This window comes from Macaca mulatta, chromosome 12, assembly GCF_049350105.2.
Source record: "Macaca mulatta isolate MMU2019108-1 chromosome 12, T2T-MMU8v2.0, whole genome shotgun sequence".
Taxonomy (NCBI): Eukaryota; Metazoa; Chordata; class Mammalia; order Primates; family Cercopithecidae; genus Macaca; species Macaca mulatta.
In genome coordinates this window covers 83,429,589-83,456,384 of record NC_133417.1, presented here as the reverse complement: position 1 = coordinate 83,456,384, position 26,796 = coordinate 83,429,589, and the positions used below count along the sequence as shown (strand labels likewise).

The 26,796-nt window shown below is 38.1% G+C and overlaps 1 protein-coding gene across 1 annotated transcript; it reads right to left on the bottom strand.

Annotated features, from left to right (window-relative positions):
* Positions 1 to 1,254: 1,254 nt before the first annotated feature.
* PLEKHA3 (pleckstrin homology domain containing A3) lies at positions 1,255 to 26,489 on the bottom strand. Its single transcript, XM_001099197.5, has 8 exons — positions 26,045 to 26,489; positions 20,794 to 20,910; positions 15,426 to 15,581; positions 12,401 to 12,537; positions 10,751 to 10,915; positions 7,043 to 7,086; positions 5,122 to 5,237; positions 1,255 to 2,548 (listed from the first exon to the last, which is right to left on the bottom strand). Exons 1-8 carry the CDS (start codon positions 26,082 to 26,084, stop codon positions 2,421 to 2,423), a joined length of 903 nt encoding a protein of 300 aa, XP_001099197.2. The 5' UTR covers positions 26,085 to 26,489; the 3' UTR covers positions 1,255 to 2,420.
* Positions 26,490 to 26,796: the final 307 nt, after the last annotated feature.

Below are 26,796 nucleotides of genomic sequence, written 5' to 3'. Positions count from 1 at the left end.
AATGAAAAACAAGCACTGCTTTTGCTTAGACGATCACTGATACGCTGCCAAGAGAACCTCCAAATTTCTCAACAACTTTTCATGTTTTTCAATAACCCCATGACCTAGACAAAGCAAAAATGGGACTACTAATAACTAATAATAACCAATAATTTTTCTATAAAGTATAGAACAACTTGACAAGCTAAAATTCTTACAGAATTGTTATTTGGTTCATCTTTTTCTTAAAGTTCAAAAAAGGCACACTGGAAAATAAAGGACTCCTCAAAATGCAAGGTTCCCTTAAGCTTTATAGGTTTCTTCATGCTACTAATTCACTGATCAAAACCTGGATATAATTAAAGATATGTTTATACTCCCACAAAATAAATGATTTCACATATGTTTTTGGTTCCTAACAATAACAACAAAGAGTGGCTCCAACTCATAACAAAAGACATACTTAGGGATACTGCAAACCTGTTCAAGGACCTGTTTCAAGGGGGAAAAAATGATACAAACCAGAAATAATTGCATTGTATTTTTTAAATATTTATAGAAAACTCTTCACGAACCCATCTATTTGGATAAAGCAATAGAAAATGGCTGTGACTGTTTTCTATAAGTTCAAAAGCTTGTTATGGTGTTTTCATTATAAACCTATTACTTCAAAAAAACTCACTACCAGAAAAAACTCCCGATCAATAGCACCCTGACCTTCATGGTCTTAACACTGTGCAAGTTCTTACTACAAAATAAAAAATAATAATAATAATAATAAAAAACTTGATTACCTGCTCAACATTATAACTTACTACATTATCAAACTTTTTTTTTCAAATTAGACATATGAAGTACAACTCATGAGCAGGAAAAGACTCCACTGAATATAAAGTAGTCTGATGACCTGTGTGCTATTTAAAATTACAAACACTTTAAGTAGCATAGAGTTTACCCAAACACATATTAATGTATAGACTGTTTATGTCCATTTTAAACTTAAGATGGAAGGCCTATAATTACAGTTTTTTAAATAAATACCAAATATTAATTATTTTTAAATATCCCACATAAACTTACAAGAAGAATTGAAATAAAATGAAATAGGCCACACCATTCTAAGCTCACAGGCAACAAAAACTAAAAGCAATCATTTGTGTCTTCACCAGCAGGCCTAAATATACAAACTCAAATCCATTAGAATTATATTAGTGCCTAATAAAGATTAGACAGAATATCAATGAATATAAAAAATACAATGTATTATATGATGTGTTTGAATGCAAAAACCACACATTTATTAAACATATGATTAACTTAAAAACAACACACCAGTTTGTTTTAAAGTGCTCCTTCACCAAAACCTTAAAAAAAACTATTAACCCAAAGTGAATTCAAAACAACCGATTACAAGGCAAACAATGACAATAGGTATAGACAGGCACTACCAAAAAATGCTATTTGTTCTTTAATTAAATAATGCCATTCTCAAGTGATATAGAGCAGTCATCTTGACAGAATTCCTTTTTGTATAAATATTCATAAATAAAAATGTCTCTAGACATTGGAAAGAGCTGCAAACAATACTTTACAACAGCAGCTTAATGTCTATTTTAGGGAAAAAAAAAGCACTAAAATCCTCTTCCATTGAAAATTGTTTATTTCTCTGGTGTAAGTGAGCAAAGTCACTATAGCATTAAAATCTCTTTTCTAGAACAATGTAAAGAACAACGTATACACATCTTAAATTTGGTAGGTCACAAAAGTTAGAATGCAATCATCTTTTGAGGCAACAAGAAAATAAATAAAAATTAAACACTTTAACCCAACATTTGGAATGACAAATCAGTAGTGTCAACTTCACATATGAAGGACAATACAGTCTGGTTAAAGATGTTCAATATGTCATGGTAATTGGGCTAAAGATACTTAAAATATTGTGTTTCCTTTTTGATTAAAGGAATATAATACAATCACCATCAAGCTGCTATCGTAACTCATTTTTAGCTGTGGTAAAGTGACCATTTGGTCCATGGCACAAGTTACATATATCACACTTCTGTCAAACTGAAACCTTATAAGATTTCATGTTTATAAGCTACAATACACCCTGACCAAGCTGTCAGTCCTCTCACAGTTTTTTAGAAAAATATCTACATTTGTCCTTATGGATGTCAAAATGTTACACCATCATTTGTTTAAAAAAAAAAAAAAAAAAAAGATGCACATTCATACTGTGAGTTATTAGGAAAATACTCTTGCAAACAAACTATATAAAGATAAAATACACTTCAAAAGTATGTGGTTTGTTTCCTTGTCTGTTTTACAATATTCTATAAAGTGCAGAGTCCTAAGGGAAAAAACTACTCCCTATAACAATAGTTTAATTACAGCAGCTTTTGCATAGCAATACTTAGAGGAAGTTGGACACTTCAGTTTCTTCAGGAAGAGAAGGATGGAAGAGTATCTTCCGATTCAGATTTTTTTTTGGCCATAAGTCTGCTTTCTTCAGGAATGGTTGCTGATGCCAAATCTCCATTAAGTGTATTTTTTGAACAGTGAACAGGTCCTATGAAGACATTGGTAAAAACATTAAACATCCTGTCAATATTAACTCCAGTCCTCCGTGAAAGAACATTTTAAATTTCCTATTCAGGGACATGAAATTCCTTTAGCTTCCTGCTAATTTTTTATTTCCTTGTTTGTTTCATACAGGAAAACTTAACTTTTAGAGTAGAGTATCAACAGTCAAAAGGAAAAACATCAGAATTCATGGGATAAATGACGAAACTGCCTGAAGTAGAGATTTTTGTTTTGTTCATTGCTAGAATCACGGTTGGCACATAACAAGCAGTCAATAAATATCTGCTGAATTGAATTTAATCTTTATTAATTAAATATTGCTCTTTCAGCCTATTTTAATGCTGTTAATATCCTTCTTGTTCCTAGGCAAACAAACCAAGACCCATAAAAGGATACACGCCCTACCCAACATCACACAATTGGTAACAGAACGAGGACTAAATTCAGGTATTCCTCTTTTCATTCTAAGACTTTCTGAGCAAAGCTGACAAGATACCTCACACTGAAAGATCCCATTTCTCCATTTGTAATGCAGCTCACAGAACTATCACTGCAGCTCCATGTTAACACAGCTGACTACACTGGCATAGTCCTGTTCTAAGGCAGTTGTACCTTTATACACATTGTTTGAGTTTACCATCATCATTTATTACTTTCATACTTTTTGAAAAAGCTTGTTTAGAAAAATAGAAACAGTTGCATCTCACAAGAAGAATATTTTTGAGTAACAACTTTCAACCAAAACTGCCAACTGCAAAATATATACTTTCTAGAAGGAGCACTAATTCAATCTTTGCTTTGTCAGCTAATTGAAACACTAAACTAGTATAAACAGGAAAAACTCTAAGGATAAAATTTCTGACCTAGTCTATACTTGCTAATTTAAAGATGTTCTAGAGAAGTGAACTATATGTATGCATGTATATACGTGTGTGTGTGTGTGACTAGTTTTGTTACAGTCCATAACAGTTAAACTGGGGGATGCTAAATACAATGAGCATGTACACCTAGATCTTTTGAAAATTGTTTTCAAATATTCAGGACTAGGGTAACGAGAAGGAAAGAATTCTAAAGAAAAATGGATGACTTTAAAAAAGTTATTTTAGTAATCACAAATGATCCTCTTAAAAAAAAAAAAGTCACACTTAAAGAAAAGTACAAGGTAGCATACAGAACTCCTTCATGAACTCTGGATTAAGAGTCATGTGTAAAAGGCATAAAGAATAAAGAGAATCAGAATCTATCTTACCTGCCTCAGATAACACTTTTCTCACATACTCAACCTCTTTAACCCTCCTTCTCTCCTCCTCTTCTCTTCCAGGTCTTGTTTGATTGGCCCAAGAAAGTTTCTTTCTCCCTTCCCCTTCCCGGTTTCCTTCCTTAATTTCTCTACCCATATCTCAATTTAAATTCAAAATGTTAATGAGCATAGAATAGTGCCATATATTAATAAATAGATGATTAGTTCGGTTAAAAAAAAAGTGAGCATTAAAAAAAAAAAAAAAAAAAAAAAGATTTTATCACTCCTAAAAATCCAAAAATGACCAGCAATCCTTTTTAAAATTGCCATGTGTGTGAACTAAACCTGTTTAACTTTCTGGTTACATAAAACAACTCCAGCTTAATCAATGTTTTCAATACACTCAAATGCTAGAAATACACCATTGTTTTGTCCCATTTCAGCCATACTATGAATTCACTGGGTTCTTCTAGGCTATTCAAAGAGCTAACCACCACTTATCATGTCAGTTCCACAAGAAAAATAAAATCTGTTTTCCAAACAACTGACTTACAAATGAACTACTGGAACACAACCTGTTCCTTAATTGGAAATTGTACATAGTTTCTATCCCACATGTTTCCTGAGAAATAGTAAAGACTTGGAGAGTAGAAGTCTATTAATAGAGATGTAATAATAAGACTATATTTGTGTTCACTGCAAATCATGGTCACTACTATCTTACTAGATATTCTGACACACTTTCAAAGCTTCTTCTCTGAAGAGAAAAATTTAAAAATTTTAACATAAATCACAAAACCTTTCCCAAAAACATTCAATCACAGTATGCTGCCTCTTTAATAAGAAAAAGGTACAGGAATGAATGCTACTATAATTCACCATGACTACCAGACAAAATTCTTTTCCTTAGCCATTTCAAGGTATTTTAGTAAAGTAACAATGCTGACTTTTATATGAACTTGGAACTTGCCTTTATTTTCCCCTAGAATCCTGCTAACAATTCATGCCTTCTTCTGAAATGTTTTTTAAGTGCAAGTATAGTGGTGGTAAAAGATCATGATATTCTATAAATATATATCTAAGATACGATATTTACAAAGCAATCCTCAGCACTCCTTAGTTAATAACAAACCTGTTTGTAAGAGGATATATGAGTTTTCATTGATTGAGCGCTGTTTGCTTACCTCTGAATGAAGGAATCAATCAAAGAAACAAAGTACAATGTTCAATGTCAGTATACTTCATTTTCAGAAATTACAGAGTCCCACAGTAATTTTGCTGAATATGCCAAAGAAAGAGACAGAACCTATGCCACTTACTATCTGGGTCTTCAAGAGGAATATCATTACAAGAATCTGTATCTGAGTAGGTTCTTCGGCGTCGCTGGGAGAGTCGGTGAAGTGTAGATACTGGTTCTTTTATAGAGTGGCTACTCCTGCAAATTAAATAAAAAGCATTAAATTGTAAGGCCTTACATAAATAAAAACACCCTCGACTGGAATTTTAAATGACTTCTCTTTAAGTGAAAAAAGAATTATTTTTATGCTCAACGTCCCATGTTAGCAACATTCTACTCAGAAGTCAAAAACAAGTGAACCCATTTAGAAGACAGCTGGTAACCTGAAGAATATGGCTTCTGAGCTGAAATAAAAGGAAGAGGGGTATAATGAAGAAGTAGTGACTTCTGTAGGGGAGACTCCAGAGAGCAGACATATCAGTCGGTTTATAAATGTTTGAAAACTAAAAGTTATAGGTTTCATTAGTGCATGTATTTCAAGTCAATCCATATCTGACCAAAACCAGCAGACTGAAAGAAATGGGCAAGGAGTTCATAGAGCTAGAGGTAGACTCACTCACAACAGCAAGAGAAGATAAAGATGGCAAGGGGCCTAGAAAAACTTTTTTAAAAATCTGCCTCAAAAAATTAAACAGAGAAGCAAATCACCACCACCTAATAGCACCTCCGCTACTATTTTTGTAACAGCCCAACATTACTGTACTTAATGACAACCTTGATTCATCAGGAAACAAATAAGATTTTAAAATTATTATTTTGTGAAGTAGAAAGGATAGAAAACTTTCTTTCATAAAAATAAAAGTTGATTAAGCTTCCATTTTTCTGGAAAATTCAGTTGGTGGGACTCTTGATTCCCTGACAAAGTTGGGCATATACATCATTGGACTCCTCTGAGTATTTGACGGTTTAATCAAAGATTATATAATCATCAGGGGAAAAAATTAAAACATGACAAAACAATAAGGACCCAGCATTTAACAGTGCAAATATAGAGAAATAAATGCTAATGTCACTATAATTAAATCACTTTCCAAAGAACCAAATAAGACAATCATAGCAACTTAAAGGACTATTACCTAACAAAATAATAGTTTAACAACTTAGCATTTTGGTAAGATCTATCCAGAAGGTAAGATTTTTTAATGTATTGATATGAATAGGTACTTTAAAATATCAAGTGGTTTCTCTTTTCAGCAAGATCTTTTTCTCTTAATGAAATAACAGCTCAGCATGAATAGATGATGCTATAAACAGTTGAGGTAAAATGAGCCCCAGCTGTGGAGTCTTAATACATCAAAATGTACTTCTGTCTAACTATAACTTGATATACAGTCATGCGTCTCTTAATGACAAGGATGCATTCTGAGAAATGTATCACTAGGTGATTCTGTCACTGTGCAAACATCACAGAGTGTGCTTACACAAAGCTAGCTAGTATAGCCTACTACACACGTAGGCAATGTGGTATAGCCTATTATTCCTAGGCTACAAACTTGTACTGCATGTTACTGTACTGAATGCTGTGGGTGACTGTAACACAATGGTACATGTGTATCTAAACATACCTAAACATGGAAAAAGTACAGTAAAAATATGGTATTATAATCTTATGAGGCCACTGTCACATATGCAGTCTATCATTGATGGAAAAGTCATTCTTCAATATATGACTGTATTTCAAACATCTAAAAAAAGTAAAATGGCTGGCAAGGTGCTTACCTTGCTGGTTAATTAATTAATTCATTTTTTTTTATGACTACCTACTGAGGCCAGGCCCTTATACTAAATACTAGGAGATAAATACAGAGAGATAAAATGCTGGTTTCAGAATCAGACCTAACCCATACAGAGTTTACATTCCACATCACTTGTTAAAGGCCCAGAGAACTTCCCTAAATAGGTATAGTTTGAGAGAACTTAATCAAAAGAAAAGGTTCTTTTACCTCTCTGAACTGCAAGAACCAGGGTGGCTGACAGAACGCTTCATCTAGAAATTTTGAAAAAAAAAAAAAAAATTACCATAATCCACATGTCAAGTAGAATCATGCAGCTCTAATTTACTATTATCATAATAAACATAAATTTACTCAGAGAAAAAGATACCTGGCAAAACAAAATTTATCTTTCACAGACTCGAGTAACATAATTAGCACAACATAAAGCTTTCTCTCTAATAACCGTTAACTGGAATCTTTTTCAACACACACCAAAAACATGCTGGATTCTTTTTTCAAAAGTAAAAACCAAATTTTATACATAATATATATATATGAGTGTGTACACAAATATAAAAAACAGGGTATATAACTATAAATAGGATATAAATGTGATAAAAAGGAGTATCTAGCAAGCCAGAAAATATTCTAATAAATATCTCTTTTTAAAGGGAAGTAGTAGAAGAGTCAGGTAGCAAAGCTTCTCTTTACTATTAATTATTTAGGTAGCTGATATACAAATGTTCTGAAGTGTGGTTTTCATGGAAGACAGCATTAATAATTTAAGATTTTAAAGAACTCAGAAGAGCCCTAAGTCTCAATGGATTTCCAAAACATATATTTAAAAAAATAAAAAATACCTAATTAAGCAGAGCATTTAAAAAATATGATAAATACTAAACATAATTTGGAAAATCCAACTACTCCATCAAAATATGAAGGGAGGCAGTCAAGTAAAATTGATTATTTCAAAGTTTAACACGGTAGCAGAAAAACAAAGATTAAACTAAAGGTTTAGGGTGATTGCTTTTGTACACATGAGCCCAAGAGTCTAACAAGCCCAGGTCTAACATTTATGTTATGTAAATGCCTTCTATATTTGGAACATGAGCCACTAGTTGCTCTGAGAAATACCAGTTGAAATGATAAGAGATATGACCCACCCAATCTGTAGTCTGGGAACATCTGATAAGATTGACATTAAGATGCAAATGGACATTAATATCTCCTTTAACAGAAATTACTTCCTTTAGGCTTACTAACCCAAGGACATCCCCACTATAATAATCACTCAGTCTGTAGGTCCAATGACAGTTGTCTGAACTTTTATGATAACTTGAAATAAAGTTAAATGCAAGTTTACTCTAAGATGGATTCATTGAGATTAACTATATAAAGCGCTCATAAAGATCAGATTAAACTGTTTTGGAATACTCAAATTTTCAGCTTTATTTTTCATATAAATAAATGTAATTTTTTCATATAAATAAATAAATAATGTTATTTAAAAAAAAAAAAAAAAAATGAAGACTGTCTGACCTCACTTTCCATGCTATTTGTCTCTAGAACTATTGCATAAGCCACAATTCTTGCTCTTTTTATCAAGCAAAATGGCATAGCTAGCAAAAATAAGCAGCTTCTAATATTTCCTAAATTAATGTATTAGATTTCCTGTAATTTTTCTATTGAAGGTTTTAGCTTTAAAAAGACAATTATTTTAGTTTCTTATATGTAAAATACACATATGACTACTCTGGACTAGAGAGCATTTATAACATAAGGGATTTCCTGAGAAGTTCAATGCGGAAGCAAGGCAACTCTGAAGTTTTACTGCATTTGACTCTAAAAAGTACAGCTGTAAAAACAAAAAAGTGTACCCTTTGCATATCAACCTCAGGAACACAGCACTATACATCCATCTCAAAAGACTGGTTTCTTTGTTCACATATACACGTTAATTAACAGTTTATAGCATATCTACAATTGTCCTAAAAAGCAACATGGTCAAACTATGTTTTACTCAACACCACAGTCCTGTAAAATGGTATTAAAAAATACATAAAAAGGGTCAGGCACAGTGGCTCACGCCTGTAATCCCAGCACTTTGGGAGACTGAGGTGGGCAGATCACGAGGTCAGGAGATCCAGACCATCCTGGCTAACATGGTGAAACCCTGTCTCTACTAAAAATACAAAAAATTAGCCAGGCGTGGTGGAGGGCACCTGTGGTCCCAGCTGCTCAGGAGGCTGAGGCAGAAGAATGGCATGAACCCGGGAGGCAGAGCTTGCAGTGAGCCAAGATTGCGCCACTGCACTCCTGCCTGAGTGACAGAGTGAGACTCTATCTCAAAAAAAAAAAAAAGAAAAAGAAAAAAAAATATATATATATATATAATGGGCTCAATTGTCAAATAAATTTCAGAAATACTGTACACTACACCTCCACCTCTCAGAGATTCATAATATACTTCAGCATAAAAGAGGGTGTGAAAAGCATAAAAGCTGGGCATGGTGGCTTATGCCTGTAATCCCAACACTTTGGGAGGCTGAAGCGGGAAGACTGCTTGAAGCTAGGAGTTTGAGACCAGCCTGGGCAACAAAATGAGACCCCATCCCTACAAAAAATAAACTGAAAAACTTAGCTTGAAGCCAGGAGTTTGAGACCAGCTTAGGCAACAAAATGAGATCATCTCTACAAATAATAAGTTAAAAAAAAGTAGCCAGGCATAGTGGTATGCGCCTGTAGTCCCAGCTCCTCAGGAGGCTGAGGTGCGATGATCACTTGAGCTCAGGAGTTTGAGGCTGCAGTGAGTTATGATGGTCAGCCTGGGTGACAGAGTGAGATCCTGTCTCTAAAAAAATAAATAAGTAAAAAGGCTGTGACAAGTCCTATCAAACTGTCCTTGTCAGATTAGAGAAACCCAATTCATATCATTTAAGTTAACCTAGCAATTCCCAAATTAATCTGGCCATAAAACTCATTTTCATGGTACACTTGTCTCAGAGGAAACTATTAGCCCATCAAACACTGATTAGAAAACAATTATCTAAATAAATCTAGGCAATAATCTTTACTAACTCTCATATAACTAAATTTGCTGGGATAGGTAAGAGAACCTAGGAATAAGTTAGACCCTATTCTCCTAACAAACAGATCTTCAGGTAATTGCTGAAACAGCAACAAGGTGGCATTCTTACTCCTATAAATGGACTCCTAAAAACACTTTGATGAAATAAAGTCTCATTATAAAGCTTATCTCACCTACAAGTTTCTCACAGCATGCTAGAGCAAATTTATTAGCTCAGAAAGGACAACAGATCTGCCACCCCTGGCAAAAAGAGGACTTGTTGTTCTGAGTAATGAGGAAGTAAGAAACTAACACTGAGCACCTAACAGTAAGCAGGTCAGATCGTTTGCAGTGACTCTCTGATATACACTGTATTTTTACACATGAAGAAACTGAAGATCAGCTACTCTGAGGGTTCAGATCCAAATAGTGAGTACAAAACACCGTTCCCACTAGACTATGTTTCAAATTCCTTCTAACTCCTTTAAAGATTTACTTAATTGTACCCCATTGTGACTAAAACCTCATTCCGTTGTGTAATTCTTACCAAGCAGAATAGAGCCTCCCAATTTTTTCTCTGTCACAGCACTTTGTAATATTGTCCTAGATACTGGGGGAAATGGATGAAGCAGCCTGTGGGCAGGCCATGCACAGCCCCTCCAAGCGCAAGGAGATAAGGACACTAGCACAAGTGCTGAGCTCATCAGCTGAGAAGCTCTAATATGAAACAGTACAAACAAAAAAATTCAACTTGTTACCTGTTTCCCCGCCACTGCCTGTTTAAGCCCTTAAAAATAAATACCAAAATGAAACAAAAGCCACATGCAACATTACTACTGAAGGAAAAAAACAAAACAAGAAGTTCAAACCATTTGAACAGGAGAAGGTGACACAGGAGAAACTAAGGGATCCGGATGGGGCAGTTGAAACATCTCAGGTTTAAACTTGGCATTGGCTATCTTCACACATTCCTCGAGCGTTGTGATGAACGTGTTACACGTGGCGCTAAGCAGAGAAGAGGCTTCATTCATGTTCTGAAAAATTACACAAAGACTTGAACAGATTTGCATACAACGACATGGAATCATATACAACCTTATCACTAAATAAAAAGACATCTCCAACAGACACATTACTATGTTCAAATTTATTTAAAATACAGTACCTTAGAAAATTAAGCTGGGGCAAAAAAAAAAGAAGAAAATTTAAAAATCTATGAATAAGAAATGCCTGTCTCCTAAACAATGTATGAACCTAGATTCTAAGAAAAACTAAGTTTTGCATTGAATTATCATATTGAAAAATCATGTACAAAAATTTATCTTAGAGAAATCTAACCTAAACAGTAATTTTCATTTTCCCAAAAGTGGTCACAGACATGGAATACCCTTAGAATTACTTAGTGGCAGTACAATTCATGTCTACCCTCTATCTGTTCTCCCACTTCTTCCTTGACAGAGTAAAAACCCCAATTTTGTTCAGGATCGCAAAGTGCCCTGATCCTGGGGGATGAATAGAGACTGATCTAAGCTAGTCATGGCTATTCCAAGACTCTTTACCAAATGCTCATTTTTTTCCTGGCTTCCCTTGAGCCAGAAAAAAACAAAGATGAGAAGTCTGCTGGAGAATTTCTGGGATTTTTGTTCCCTGATTCAAAACCAAGCACAGCAAGTTGAGAAGGACTCTCTCCACTCTGGCGGCCCCACTGCCTCCTGCCTCTTTGTGAGCTTGACAGTCATCTTGACACCTGGGGCATTAGGAGAAAAACTCAACACATCAAGAATGGCAGAGTGGAAAATGCAACAAGCCTGGGTCCCTAATACTGTCACCGAGCTGCTGTAGCAAGTGTGAGAGCACCCACCTCCAGGGAGCTTGTGGTCAGTTTGTCCTTGGGCTTCTTACACAAGATTCCTCCCCAACAGGAGAAAGTCACAGAAGAAGAAGATTTCTTGCTGCACTTCTATCAAGTTAGGCAAAAAGGGACAGGCAACATGCTGGCCTTTCACCCAGAGAGTGGTATAGCTCACCAGTCCTATTTTACCATAAAGAATGAGCCTATTATAGCCCGATCCTACTAATCTGAGTTTTGATTCCTAAGTCACTGTTCTGAGAAGGATTTGTTTTAAGTTATTCCATAAAGATAAGTTATCAACTCTCACAGTTGAAGCAGGGACCTTATTACCAAAAAAAGAGAATAGCAGCTGTCCAGTGAATTTATGCCGCTAGCCTAGAGAACAAAGCCTGGAATGCTTCTTCCCCACTCCAACCTCCAAATTATTAGAGTGGCTGCAAAGACAAGCCTTGATCCCCAGAGAAATATGCTACTTCATGTTCTTCTCTGGCCACACAGACAAAACCGAGAAGATGCTACAGATTTCCAGATAGTCTACAGTAGGCAGAACCCAGAAAAGCTGAAAATAACTCAATGTGAAAATGCCTATCATCTCATGGAATGACTGAGGATCTCCCCAGAGCACTCCAAAGCATAACTGCACATGAAGAGATCCTCTTTGCTCTACCTCTGCACTAGGAGATGAATGATTCTCATCATGGTGAACAAATTCCTGTATTGTATGAACTTGCTGCATTAAGAGGTCACAGTAGAGGCGAAGTTCAGACATTTTGGTTTTCAGCGATTCACTGGTTTCACTTATTTCTGAAAAGAACATATATAAATATCCAGTTAGATCATTTTCATATTCTTTGGGCAATGCAACAAAATGTAATCATTTAAAAAAGCAATGAATATAAATACCTATAGCTCAAGAAATGTGAGAACTTGGGAATAGGATACCAGAGCCCTAAGGAAACATCTTCTCTTTAGATAATTGGGAAAAAGCTGACAGTTACATGCCTGCCACATTTAGATGATTTCCAGAGACAGGATGATGACCACTGGATATTTTATACAGGATATTTCCATTCCATTACTCATCTTCCATTTAAATAGTGCTTAGTTTTCTTTTGTGAATTGCTTTTTTATTTTGTCCTTTATACATTTTTTTCCAGCTCTGATGTTGATTTTTCTCTTAGCAATATAAACTGATAGTTTGTAAAAGTTCTTACAAATTAAGACAGTAATCTTTCCTCTATCTTATATACTGCAAATACCTTATCCAGATCTGTTAGCTTCCTTTCAGTTCTCTTTATTTTGGCTTACAGAAGTTTTAAATTTTTATGTAATTAAAACTATTATATATAAACATTCATTTATTTTCTTCTGATCCTTTCAGTTTCATTTTCACATTATACTATTTTCAACATTTTTTATTAAGAGCATACTTTCTTCCTTAGTATCTCCAGACAAACTAAACACCCAGCCATAATCTCAGCCACTCACAAGCCAATACCTTTTAAACTAGAAGTATAAGCTACATAGGAGAAAAATTCGTAAATTTCTGGTGATTCTCCACACTCCCTGGGCCAGGCCCCAGTGGCCTTGCTCTCTGATCCTAGCCACAAAGCCACTTTTGCCAGAGTGGACAAAGCAGCTCTATCTGCCCATTTAATCTAACCTAAATAAATTCCTGCTCACATTTAAGCCTGTTCTTTCTCCTTTTAAAAAAAAAAAAAAACTGTGGTAAAATATACATAAACATAACATTTACTATTTTAACCACTTTTAAGTATTCATTTCAAAATGTGGCATTAAGTACATTTGTATTTGTAAAATCATTACCACCATCCATCTCCAGAACATCTTCATCTTCCCCAGCTGAAGGCCTGTACCCACTAAACATTAACCCTATTTCCACCTCCCCCCAGGCCCTGGGAACCAACATTCTATTTTCTGTCTGTATAAATTTGACTGCCCTGGGTATTTCATATAAGTGGAATCATAGACTATATGTCTTTCTGTGATTAGCTTATTTCACTTACTGTAATGTCTATAAGGTTCATCCACAGTGTAGCATGTGTCACATTTCCCTTCCTTTCTAAGGCTGAGTAACATTCTATCGTATATTTTGTTTATCCATTCATCTACCAATGAACATTTGGGTTATTTCCATCTTTTAGCTATTGTGAATATCCATTCCTTCTTATCCTACCTGTAGCCATATTCTGTAATGTTTTCATATATTTCAAAATTGTTATAAATTCAATCCTCAGCCTTCATTTCTCAATACCTGTAATTTACCTGCTTTCACTAATGTAATGTGTATTTAATTATAAAAGTAACACATACTTAATAAAAAATTTTGAAAAATATAAAAAATATAGAAAACAAAAATCAAACAACTGTACTACGGTCCGAATATGGTTAGTTTCCAGCAAAATTCATGTTGAGGCTAGGTCCCCAGTGTGGCAGTGTTAGGAAAGTAGTACCTCTAAGAAGTGCTTAGGTCATTAAAGAGGTTTCATACCTTCCTCAAAGGAGTGAGTGAGTTCTCAACCTCTTGGAACTACATTATGGGAAATACAGTTATAGTTACTATGAGAGCAGGTTGTTATAAATTGAGGCTGCCTCTTGTGTTTGATCTCTTTCTGCACACGCCCGCATTCCCTTGCTTCCTCCACCATGCTATGAGGCAGCATGAGGCCCTCACCAGAAGCCAACTAGATACAGCTGCCCAATCTTGAACTTCCAGCCTCTAGGGCCATGAGTCATACCTCTTTTCTTTAGAAATCACACAGTCTCAAGTATTGTGTCAAAGCAACAGAAAATGAACTAAGACAAACTATAATCTCACTATCAAGAAATTGTCATTTTCACATTATATCTGTATATAGTTGAACTGATAACATAAATCATTTGCTTTGCTTTCAGTTTCTAAAAATCTTTTTGAATTGGCAATATGCATACATGGTAAAGTCAAAAGATACCAAAGGGTATACAGTGACAAGTGAGTCTCCTTCCCACAAATTCCACCTCCAAAGGTAACAATCTGACCAATTCTTACATACCTTTCCTAAGCCAGCCAATGAATACTAACACTATATATAATTATGAATCCTGCTTTTTTCAATGATCATTTAACCTTGGGCATTTTCTCACACTGAAATTCGTTTTAAACATCTTACTATCTATATATCAGCCAATGAAAGCACGAGTTTAGGCTGGGCGCAGTGGCTCACGCCTGTAATCCCAACACTTTGGGAGGCCGAGGCGGGCGGATCACCTGACGTCAGGAATTCAAGACTAGCTTGGCCAGCATACAAAATTACAAAAATACAAAAATTAGCCAGGCATGGTAGCAAGTGCCTGTAATCCCAGCTACTTGGCAAGCTGAGGCTGGAGAATCCCTTGAACCTGGGAGGCAGAGGTTGCAGTGAGCCGAGAAAGCGCCATTGCACTCCAGCCTGGGCAACAGAACGTGGCTCCATTTAAAAAAAAAAAAAAAAAAAAAAAACAAGAAAGAAAAAGTTTATTGAGACATTCCCCTAAATTTATAGCTTTTACAAAATGTTTACTATGATAAAGATACATGTAAATCTACATTTCTAATTATTTCCTTGGGATAGATACTAAAAGTGAACAGGCTATTTTATTTATATTTATATTTAAGAAAGTACTCTCACCACAAGGGAAAAGTTTATAGTTACCTTTTTCTTTTTTAGTCCTTGTGTCAGTCAAACATGCTTTGGAGCTCCCCAGAGCAACCAGCCACCTCTGTCTTTCAGCTGCATTCACTGCCTTCATGTAGAAATGCTGCTCTCCGGGAATGATTAATTCCATTCTTGTGTTGTCTGCTGAATGAACTATGATGAAAAACAAAGAGGAAATACAGTTATAGACTTAAGTAATTTAAGGGGAATCAAATAATCATCTAATCACACAGTATCAGATGCTTCATACACCTAAAACAATGAACTATCATTCATGATGCAGCCAGTGCATCAGTGGCACTCCCCAAACCAACATTCTCATATAGACCCAGGGTGATAATGGTGCCAAAGCGATGACAGAGTATGAAAAAGAAAACAGGGACATACTAACTACTGAGAAGTGAGACTCCCTCACCCACCTTGGGGCCACTTATCATATTAAATACAACTGCAATGAATGTTACACTATCACACATTTTTTACTGATTTCCTTGAAAGTAAAGTCTTTGTTTTCATATCCCCCAAGGCTAGGATAGTGCCTGACACATAGAAGGAATGTAATAAATGACAACTACAGCCACCATCTATCCGAAGAGTAACTCTATGATATGCCCTTAATTATGAATCATAGCATAACACATGGAAGCCATGTATATTTTGAAGACATTCATCTCTTTGCCTCTTTCTACCTCTTCTCCTACACACACACACACACACCTCCTTTGATGCTCTGAGAAAAGAAAGCTAATCAGGAATTATGATGAGCCAATCCCAAGTCTTTGTTGTAAAACAAAATTTGTGTTAAGCTGTCATTCATCAATAAATATTTACTCAGCTCAGAGCAGTGCTAGTAGAAGGCAAGATAGAGGGGGAAAAAAAGATGTCTTTGCTTCTATACAGTTGACTATTTAACCAAGATACAAACAGACACACCAAAAACAATCAGAATACGTATATGTTTAACTCTTTGGTGCAGAGATTTCTTGTGTAATTATGAGAGAAAGTAATTTAAGACAGGAAATTTAAAAGGCTTCAAGAAGAAGGATTTGATGAAAGCAGGATTTGGTTAAGAAAATGAATGAGAAAAAGCTTAAATGAGAAAATAAACACAGAATGTACTGAGAATATTAGGAAACAAGCAAAAATAGAGGCTTCCATTGTAGTGCAAAGTAATATTGATATTTGTTTAGCCAGCACAGTGGTGCAAGCATGCACTCCCAGCACCTGTAGACTCAGCAACTTGGGAGGGAGAAGGCTGAGGCAAGAGGATCACTGGAGCCCAGTACAGGCTGTGGTGAGCTACAGTCACACCACTGCACTCCAGACCGGGTGACAGAGCAAGACCCTGTCTCAAAAAAAAAAAAAAAAGGAAAAGAAAAGAAAAGAAAAAACGCCGGGCCGTGGCTCACGCCTGTAATCCCAGCACTTTGGGAGGCTGAGGCGGGCGGATCACGAGGTCAGGAGATCGAGACCATCCTGGCTAACACGGTGAAGCCCCGTCTCTACTAAAAATACAAAAGATTAGCCGGGCAGGCTAATTAGTAGTGGCCAGCGCCTGTATTCCCAGCTACTCGGGAGGCTGAGGCAGGAGAATGGCGTGAGCCCAGGAGGCAGAGCTTGCAGTGAACTGAGATCGCGCCACTGCACTCCAACCTGGGCGACAGAGTGAGCCTCGGTCTCAAAAAGAAAAGAAAAGAAAAAAAGAAAAAGAAAAAAATGTATATTCATGAATGGATAAGTTGGGAGGAGCCAAATTATGAGGGTCCCAGCAAACTCTGGCAGAAGCCCCAACTTATATAATTAATTGCTATAAATATTGACCAGATGTTTAGTCTATTATGGTGAGTAAGTGCCACAAAAACATTGCTATCTTATTATTCTACTTACATGGGCCATTCTTAGTTGCAGACACTGAAACATACAACCATGCAACAGGCAATTATGAATGCAAAAGATTTCTAGGCTAGGGTAAAACTACTGAACTCCTAAAGCTATAAGAGTAACTCTTCCTTGCTACTTGCCAATACTAGTGAAAGCACCAGTAATACCTACTTTAAAAGAAAGCAATGCTCTAATTTCTAATGATGTTGCTACAAGATGAAACTAAAATAAGACGACTCATTTTTAAACATACCAGAATTTATGTATCCAATCAAGGGGGGTCCCCTCCAAAGTTGTCACCTGAAAAGGCAACAAACTTAAAAACGATGCTTCCAAAACATCAGAAAAGATGGACGAGACCTCTAAACACAAAACTACAAAACATTACTGAGAGAAACTAAATATCTAATTAAACAGAGTTAATGGAACAGAAGACTCAATTATCATCAAGAATATAATTCTCCTCAAATTGTTCTGTAGATTCAACACAATTTCAAACATTCCAGCAGATAGCTGTGGAAATTTATAAGCAAATTCTAAAATGTATAAGGAAATGCAAAGGGCTAACAACCAATACAGTACTGAAAAAGAACTAAAGTTAGGAGACTTTGGCTATCAGATACAAAGAGAATAAAGCTAAAGAAATTAAGGCAATGTAATATTGGCACAAGGATTAACAACAACAACAACAAAAAACAGGGCCACAGAACAGAATAGACAGTCTAGAAAAAGACCCACACATACATGGTCACTTGCTTTGTGACAAAGATATCTCCATGATGCAGTGGGGGAAAGGTTGTTACTAAGTCAGGTACAGACCTAATATGGACCTAAATATAAAAGGGAAAACTATAAACATTCCAGAAAGCAACACAGAAGATGTTTTCAGTGGGTCATAAAGGGATCCAATCAAAGAAATTAACAAATTGGACTTCATTGAAATTAAGAACTTCTGTTCCTCAAAAGGTATCATTAACAAAATGAAAACATAAACTACAGAGTAGAAGAAAATATGTGCAACACAGACTCATCCAGACTATACAAAGAACTCCTACAAATCAACATGAAAGATAGCCAAGGTTAGAAAATGGGCCAAAGACTTGAAGAGGACTTCAAAAGAAGAGAACATTCAACCTTTTTTTTCCTTTTTGTGGAGACAGGAGTCTCATTTTGTTGCCCAGGCTGATCTGGAACTCCTGAGCACAAGAGATCTGCCTGCCTTGGCCTCCCAAACTGCTGGGATTACAAACATGAGCTAACGCGCCCGACAAGAGGACATTCAAATGGCTAACATCTAAAAAAGCATTCAACATCATTAGTTATTGAAGAAATGCAAGTGAAAACCACCATGAGATACCACTACAAACACCAGGAATAGTCTGAATTTTTAAAATGGATAATACCAAGTTTTAGCAAAGATGCAGAACAACTGGAACTCTAATACTCTGACTGATTGCAGAAAAAATTGATATAATCACTTTGGAAAACATCTGGCATTATCTCTGAAAAAGATTATTGGCCAGGCACAGTGGCTAACGCCAGTAATTTCAACACTTTGGGAGGCCAAAGCGGGCAGATTGGTTAAGCTCAGGAGTTCAAGACCAGCCTGGTTTTTGAAACCCCGTCTCTACAAAAAACACAAAAATTAGCTGGGCATAGTGACGTGTGCCTCTGGTCCCAGCTACTCAGGAGGCTGAGGTAGCAGGATCACCTGAGCCCAGGAGGTCGAGGCTGCAGTGAGCCATGATCACACCACTGCATTCCAGCCTGAGCAACAGAGTGAGACCCTGTCTCAAAAAAAAAAAAAAGAAAAGAAAAGAAAAAAAGAAAAAGATTGTCTTCTTGACCAAATTTTAGTCAGGCTCATTTGAGTCCTGTACTCACCTAAGCTTCCTTCTCCATCCTTGTAGAATCCAGTTTTAGTAAGAATCCTACTAAGTCAGTTTAGCCAGAATCCCCTAACACCATATTTCATCACCTGCCCTTGCTATCTGACCACATTCTTCATTCCCTACCATCTCCCAGCAATGTCTGATCACCCTGGCTTTGGCCTGCCTTCAGCAAGAATCCTGTTAGGTCAATTTAGCCAGAATCCCCACTTACCTCTTAGTAACTTTCCCTCCACTGATACCCTCTCTGCCTAACCCTGCTCCTTGGCTATACATTCCCACTTTTCCTTGTACTTGGAGTTGAGCCCAATTTCTCTCCTCCAATGCAATACTCCCTATATCTATCACAATAGTCCTAAATAAAGTTTGCCATACCATTTCAACAAGTGTCAAGAATACTTTTTTCTTTAACTGCTATTAAAGCTGAATGTATGAATATTCAATGCCTTAGCATTCCACTCCACTTCCAGAGATACACTAAACAGAAATACACACATATGTTCAATAAATGTGTAAGAATGTTTATGGCAGCTTTAGTCACTGTAGTCCCAAAATGGAAATAACCCAAAAATCCTTCAGTACTAGAATGGATACCAAAATTGTGAGATATTCACACAATGGAATACTATACAATAAGAATGACTGAACTACTGTTACATAGAACAACATAGATAAATTTCACAAACACGATGTTGAGTAAAAAAAAGCAAGACACAAAAGAAAATAGTGAATTATTCCATTTATAAAATGTTCAAACGGAGATAACACTTATATATGGCAATTAAAGTCAGATTAACGGCTACCTTTCAGGAAGACTATTTGATAGCTATGACCCAGAGCTCACCACATCAAAAGAAACACACTTCATGAAGGACAAGTATTTAAGCTAGAGTGGAGAAATGAAAACGACCAGGGGGAAGTCGAACAGTCACTCCCCTGGCACTCTAGTTTTTCCTTCATTCTCTTTGAAGAATTCAGTACTTTTCACTGCCATTTTATCTGATTTCGCCTCCACCCCACACACCCCAACCACACACACAAATGAATCAATGGTCCATAAAATCTTCCTTCACAAAAATTACAGCAGGACCTATCAATTTATTTCTCCCCTTTTGGAAGAAAAGGAAACCATCTCTATCACCCAGAGGAACTTACCTCCAAATTCAGCAAAGAACCAGAGTTCACAACTCCAACTTCATACTTCATCAAAACCCTACAGAGCTGGCCCCATTATCTTTGGAGTAAAGCTTCCAATTTTTACAATATCTTTATATTAATTACAACAATAATAAAATAGAATGCTTGTAGACTGAAGGTGGACACTAAAGTAGTATCCACAAGAAATTGTTTGTCAAATGCAAATTGGAAGACTAGCAAAAGTTATTTCCATTCAAAATACATTTGTACAGGGAGCATGATAAAAAACTGTGTTTAATTGTGTTAACTGTGATGAAATGCCACTCCTGACTGCTAAGGATATAAATGGTATTAGAAGATCCCTACATGGTTAGAAATGCCTTTTTTACTCTTGTCTGGAGTATGCTGAAGAACCCTTGACTAACCTCCAGTTCCTCTAATTCCATATATTCACTTACCTTTAATTTCACAAACTGCCATCTTTATGCTTCCTTTGCTCCCTTTGCAAACATCATCCTGTGAATCATAGTAGGATAAGATTCCATTATCTAAAACAAACCAACGAGGCTGCCAACCTAAAAAGATCATAAATAACAAAAGGTCAATTGGAAAGACATTACTTTTACCACGTAGAAAACTGTGACTTCAAAACTTGCTATCCACATTATTTCTTGGCTCTCAAATAACATTCTGACAATGAAATTTTTAATCACCAAGGCTTACCAAAAATGTTTTTGCATCAGTCTCCACTTTACTGGGAGAGATTTCTGGAGCAATCTCCAGAGCAGCAAAAACACAGGGAGTAATACTTCTAATTCTAGCTCACAGTGTTCTCATTAACAACCCATAAGGCCCATCCTTAGTAATAGCCCTAAACCAGGTATAGCATAACTGCCCTCTTTTCCTAAAAAGGAACAGAGTTGGGGTTATGATATTAAGGGAAAAGCCATGGAAGACAGTGATTCTAGCCTTACCTATAGTATCATTCTTTAATTGGATAATTATACCCTGGGGGCGAATCTTTTCATTTCAATAAATCTCTAAAATTCTCAGTCTCTAAAATGTATAGATTGAATAAGATGACCTCTCAGGTGCCACCTGGCCCTCTAATTCTGCAATGTGACTCCTATGAAATACATACTTCTAAGCAAACTCCCTTAAACACAGTGAGTGCTAAATGAATTCCAGTCTCTTAAATAGAAGCTACATACCCTATGGTGAGAACATAGATTCCCCATGTGATCCCCTCTTCCCTTGTCTGCAGGTGCACAGCTAGGGCAGAAATCCTAGAAACTGCAGTTGTTCAACTGATATTTATTCAGTGACCAGAGCTCACATCTATCACAGACTTGGCTCCATGCCAAAGCTGGTGACAAGGATGATGGCTTTCCTTGGCACCCAATTCCCACTCCTCTTTGAAGCCAAACTTGGTGTTCCCTGGATGCTTGATTAGCGTCCCTTATCAAGCATGCTACTAATTTACAACAGTTCACTGACTATTAACATGGTGACCATGCTGGGGGCAGCGTGACTGTCCTTGTTGTTTTTTGTTTGTTTGTTTGTTTGTTTTTTTGTTTTTTTTTTGAGACGGAGTCTCGCTCTGTCACCCAGGCTGGAGTGCAGTGGCCGGATCTCAGCTCACTGCAAGCTCCGCCTCCCGGGTTTACGCCGTTCTCCTGCCTCAGCCTCCCGAGTAGCTGGGACTACAGGCGCCCGCCACCTCGCCCGGCTAGTTTTTTGTATTTTTTAGTAGAGACGGGGTTTCACCAGGTTAGCCAGGATGGTCTCGATCTCCTGACCTTGTGATCCGCCCGTCTCGGCCTCCCAAAATACTGGGATTACAGGCTTGAGCCACCGCGCCCGGCCGACTGTCCTTGTTCTTTCCGTGACTATTAAATAACAATTCAGCACAAGTGTTCATGGCTAAAATGTACATTTTAAACCGTGGGTGTTCAAATCCTGGTCACTTTTGCCATAGCCTGCCACATGATTAATCTGATCTTTCCAGAGTCAGATAGTGCCGAGAGGGGAGAGGGGTCAATCATCCTTACACTTTAATACAGATCCAGGACTTAATTCCCCAAAAGGATTTATCTCTAACACTTTTGAAATGACAACACTGAGTCATCATAAAAGATTAAATTTTACTTTGTAACCTTGTTTAGGAAGGCAGGGAATGCAGTAATACAGTTCAGAAAGATGGATATCTAAAGCAATTAAAAACCAGCAATTTTCAGGTTCCTGGAAGATTCCTTTTTGTGAAACAACAGAGTATTCCCTAGTGAGACCTAAACAAATTAGAAAATAAGTTATTTTGGTATATGGACTTTATCTTGCTCAACACTGCATTCCCAGCAACTAGAATGGTGCCTGGCACGTAAGAGGTACCAAAAGAATCTATTTCTCAAGTGACTGAATAAATAAATGAATGAATAAATACCCCCAAAAGTGAGATATTTCATGGATTGCTGCTGCTGTTGTTGTTTTGTTTTTTTGAGACAGGGTCTTGCTCTGCTGCCCAGGCTGAAGTGCAGTGGCATGAACATGGCTCACCACAGCCTCGACCTCCTAGGCTCAAAAGGTCCTCCCACCTCAGCCTCCCAAGTAGTTAGGACTATAGACACGCCACCGAGACTTGCTAATTTTTTAATTTTTTATAGAGATGAAGTCTCACCATGTTGCCCAGGTTCGTCTCAAATTCCTGGACTCAAGTAATCCTGCCACCTTGGCCTTCCAAAGTGCTAGGATTACAGGTGTGGACCACCACACCTGGCAGCTATTTCATATTAACCATGAGAATATAGACATACAATATATCTTTGAGAGTATATTGTATTGATCATGCATGGAAATGATAAAAACTATCTTTCCAAACACTAATTTACCTTATCAAACAAATTATAAGCAGTGGGTGGTGAAAATACACTCCTCCACCCAGGTCTAGTGTGCCTATAGAACAAATTATGATTTTGCAAGCCTGCAGTACTGCAATTCAATATCTCTTTAAAACAAATATTGGGCAAAATGATTCATTTAGAATTTGCAGCAACATGAAAGGTGAGTGGTTGAACATATTAATATAATCAAGCCTGTTAATTATCTCTAAACACTTTTTGAAGAAACATTTAATAAAACAATTTCTAATTGATTCACACACTCAAATAACAGAGGGTAATATCTGTGAAAAAGAGTCACAGGTATTCCCTTTTTAAAATTCTTTTTTTAATTCTTTTTATCTCAAACTACCAAATGTTACTGAAATTCTTACTCTCCACAAAGGATTCTCAAATAACACTATCTTTTTTTTTTTTGAGATAGAGTCTCACTCTGTTGCCAAGGTTTGAGTGCAGTGGTGCAATATGGGCTCACTGTAACCTCTGTCTCCCAGGCTCAAGTAATTCTCATGCCTCAGCCTCCCAAGTAACTAGGACTACAGGTGCACGCCATCATGACTGCCTAATTTTTTGTATTTTTTGTAGGGACGGGGTTTCGCCATGTTGGCCAGGTTGGTCTCAAACTCCTTACCTCAAGCTATCTGCCCATCTCAGCCTCCCAATGTGCTAAGATTACAGGCATGAGCCACTGTGCCTGAACAACACTATCATTACACTGAAAGATCACTTAGTATGAACAGCTGCTCATCCTAATGACCTATGATGAACTAAAATTAATCATCAGCACGCTGTTGACTCAAATTTAACTCTTAAAAATGAAATTCTTCCAACCAAAAGATTTCTTTTCAACCAGCTTCTACAATGCATACTAGAAGTTGACTAAATGCCCTGCAAAGACTACAATCTAAATCACATGCGGTGAAAAGCTCAACCACTGGTTATTTAGTACCATAGGAGATGAGGAAATGGCCACCAAGACCAGGTTTCACCTCAGTTCTTAAATTATGACTCATCTCAGTAATGACCCAATGGTTCCTCCGGCATGACCTCCACAACACCATGCTTAGGAATACTTGCAATGAGATGAGCATTTGCATCTCAAAGCATACAAGCTACTGTCTTTTTGTTTTATTTTGCTTTTTGAGACAGGATCTCATTCTGTTAGCCAGGCTGGAATGTGTGGGTACAATCATAGCTCACTGATCCTAGCTCACTGCAGCCTCCATTTCTCTAGCTCAAGTAATCCTCTCGCCTCCGCCTCCTCAGTAGCTAGGACTACAGGCGTGCACCACCACACCTAGCTAATTTTTTTGTTTGTTTGTTTGTTTGTTTGTTTAGTAGAGACCACATCTCCCTGTGTGGCACAGGTTGGTCTTGAGCTCAAGCAATCCTCCCACGTCCGCCCCCCCAAAGTGCTGGGACTACCGGGGTGAAGCACTCTACTGTCTTTAACAGTTAACACTATACCTCAACCAAACAGTATAACTGCTCTCACAAGGGCCCAAATGAAAATGCCCAATAAAAAATATTTATCTAACTTTTAAATGTTTCCCATTAAAACATGTCACTTATAGAAATAAATTGACTTTTTAGTTTGAACAAAATAAAACATCTGTGTATCCTAAATGTTAAAAGCATTTGCTGCTATCAATCTGGCTTTAGCATTCTAAGAAATCAAAAAGCAGGTATAACTGTAGCCCAGTGCTTTTGCCTGAAAAAGTTTATGTGCACATTTTGCACAAGATCAGGTGGACACAAGTTGAGAGTACCACACAATTACTGAGGGATTCGATACTTTTGGCAGAGGGAATAAGTGGGCAGCAAGTCATGATTTGCCTATGCTAGACCCCCCAAAAAAATCTGTTTACTGTTCAAATTTATGTTAAAACCATCCTCTCACTTAGTGAGGTCATGGAATTCTGGAGTTGGAAGGCATGTCCAGGACAAAATAGCTAATCACCCTGGCCTTACCAGACTGAGGTCCTGAAAGAATAACTGACTTGCCTTGATTGTTGGTTGATGGCAGAGATTGGACTACAACTCAAATTTAAGGAGCTTTTAAATAAGCCAGACTGCCAATGTCATGGAAAGGAGCCCTTTCCTGCTGGCCTCTGATTTCTTCAACGTTCTCCCTTCCACCCACTTCACAGGTGAAAGTGACTTGCCTGCTCCCTTTCTGTGTATTGGCACTGTCTTCCACTATTTCCCACACAGTTAACAGAATTCCCCAACGTAAGGATACTTCATTGACAATCCCTAAGAGAATATTATCTGGGGACAGCTTCCAAAATCATGCTCGCTAAGCTCGAACAACCTCAACAAGACAACTTTTTAAAATAAAGTGTTAAGGAAATTAGAAGAAATACAGAAAAGAGTTCTTAAAATTAAATCTTGTAGTTGAAACAATTAAAGGGTCCTTTCCAGTCCAATACTCTGACAACTCAGTTATTAACAAAATGCTCTTAAAGTATGAATACTAAGTGTGAATAAGGACGGAGATCTCAACAACACATGTAGGGTGACTGAGAATTGTTCCGGAGGCTACAGGAGGCAAAGATTGGTATTATCACACTAGCAAGTAAGTGGCAGGTGCATTTCCCACCCTCTAGAAGGTGCGCAGCCTTAAACCCTCCCCTGAAGAGGCCAGAAGGACTCAATAAGCCCTGGAATCGAGTACAGCGAATTCGCTCTGAGGGTCCGCGGAGGCCAGACGGAGGAAGAGAAGTCCCGGACCCGCCTTCTCCGCAGCCTCCTGCCTAAGCCCCTCCAAGCCCCCCGCCTCTCCCCTCTTCCCTCATCACGTGAGCCCCCATACCTGTGAGATAGTTGGTCCACTTGTACAAAACCCCCTCCATGCTTCAGAGCCCCACACCGCGCATCCTCCCGGCCTGGCGCCAGCCGCGGTGATGGGGTAGGCGCGGGGCCTGGGGCAGCCACTCCCGGCCCGCCCGGGCCCCCTCCCCCGGAGCCCGCCGCCGGCACGAAGCCGCCCTCTGCCTGCGCGCGCCGCCCGGACGTGGCGGCCCTTAGAGGCCGGAACAGCGGGCGCCGCGTGGAGCTTGGGGGCCGCGAGGCGCGGGCCCAGACATCCCGGAGTAAGCCTCGGCGGCGGCGGCCGCGACAACGACAAAAATGCGACCGCGACCGGCCTCCTGCTCGCGCTTCCGCGGCCCGGCGCTGCCTCCTCCTCGCCTGCCTTCCTTCCACCCGGGCTCCCCGTTTGTTTTCATTGACCCCGACGTCGCTTTCACTTCCTGGATGAAAGGGGCCGGATCGTCCCGGGAAACCCCTCCCCGGCGGCGGGGCTGAAGGAGCGGGCGCGGCCTGCGGCCTCGCCGCCTAGCCGGAGGCTGCGTGAGGAGGGCGGACCTGCGCGTCGCACCCTCGGCCTGCCAGCTAAGGCAGCTCTTCTCCTCACACGGGCCCAGGGCCAACAGTCCCGAGGCTCCCTAGTCTACCCCTGGCCGCCAAGGCCCAGGCCGACCGCCCCCGGGGGCCGAGGCCTTCGGGATCCACTGCGCGCGCAGCCCCGGTGCCCACCCGAGGAGGAGCTCCCCACACACTCAT

Bases quoted from the DNA above. Each gene is read 5' to 3' on its own strand.
- PLEKHA3 (XM_001099197.5), bottom strand. From the start codon at position 26,084: ATGGAGGGGGTTTTGTACAAGTGGACCAACTATCTCACAG. The intron at 12,538-15,425 runs GTAACTATAAAC...TGTTCTTTTCAG, and splicing joins AAGGACTAAAAAAGAAAAAG to AAATAAGTGAAACCAGTGAA. The intron at 10,916-12,400 runs GTAGAGCAAAGA...GTAATTTTTCAG, and splicing joins ATTCATCTCCTAGTGCAGAG to AACATGAATGAAGCCTCTTC.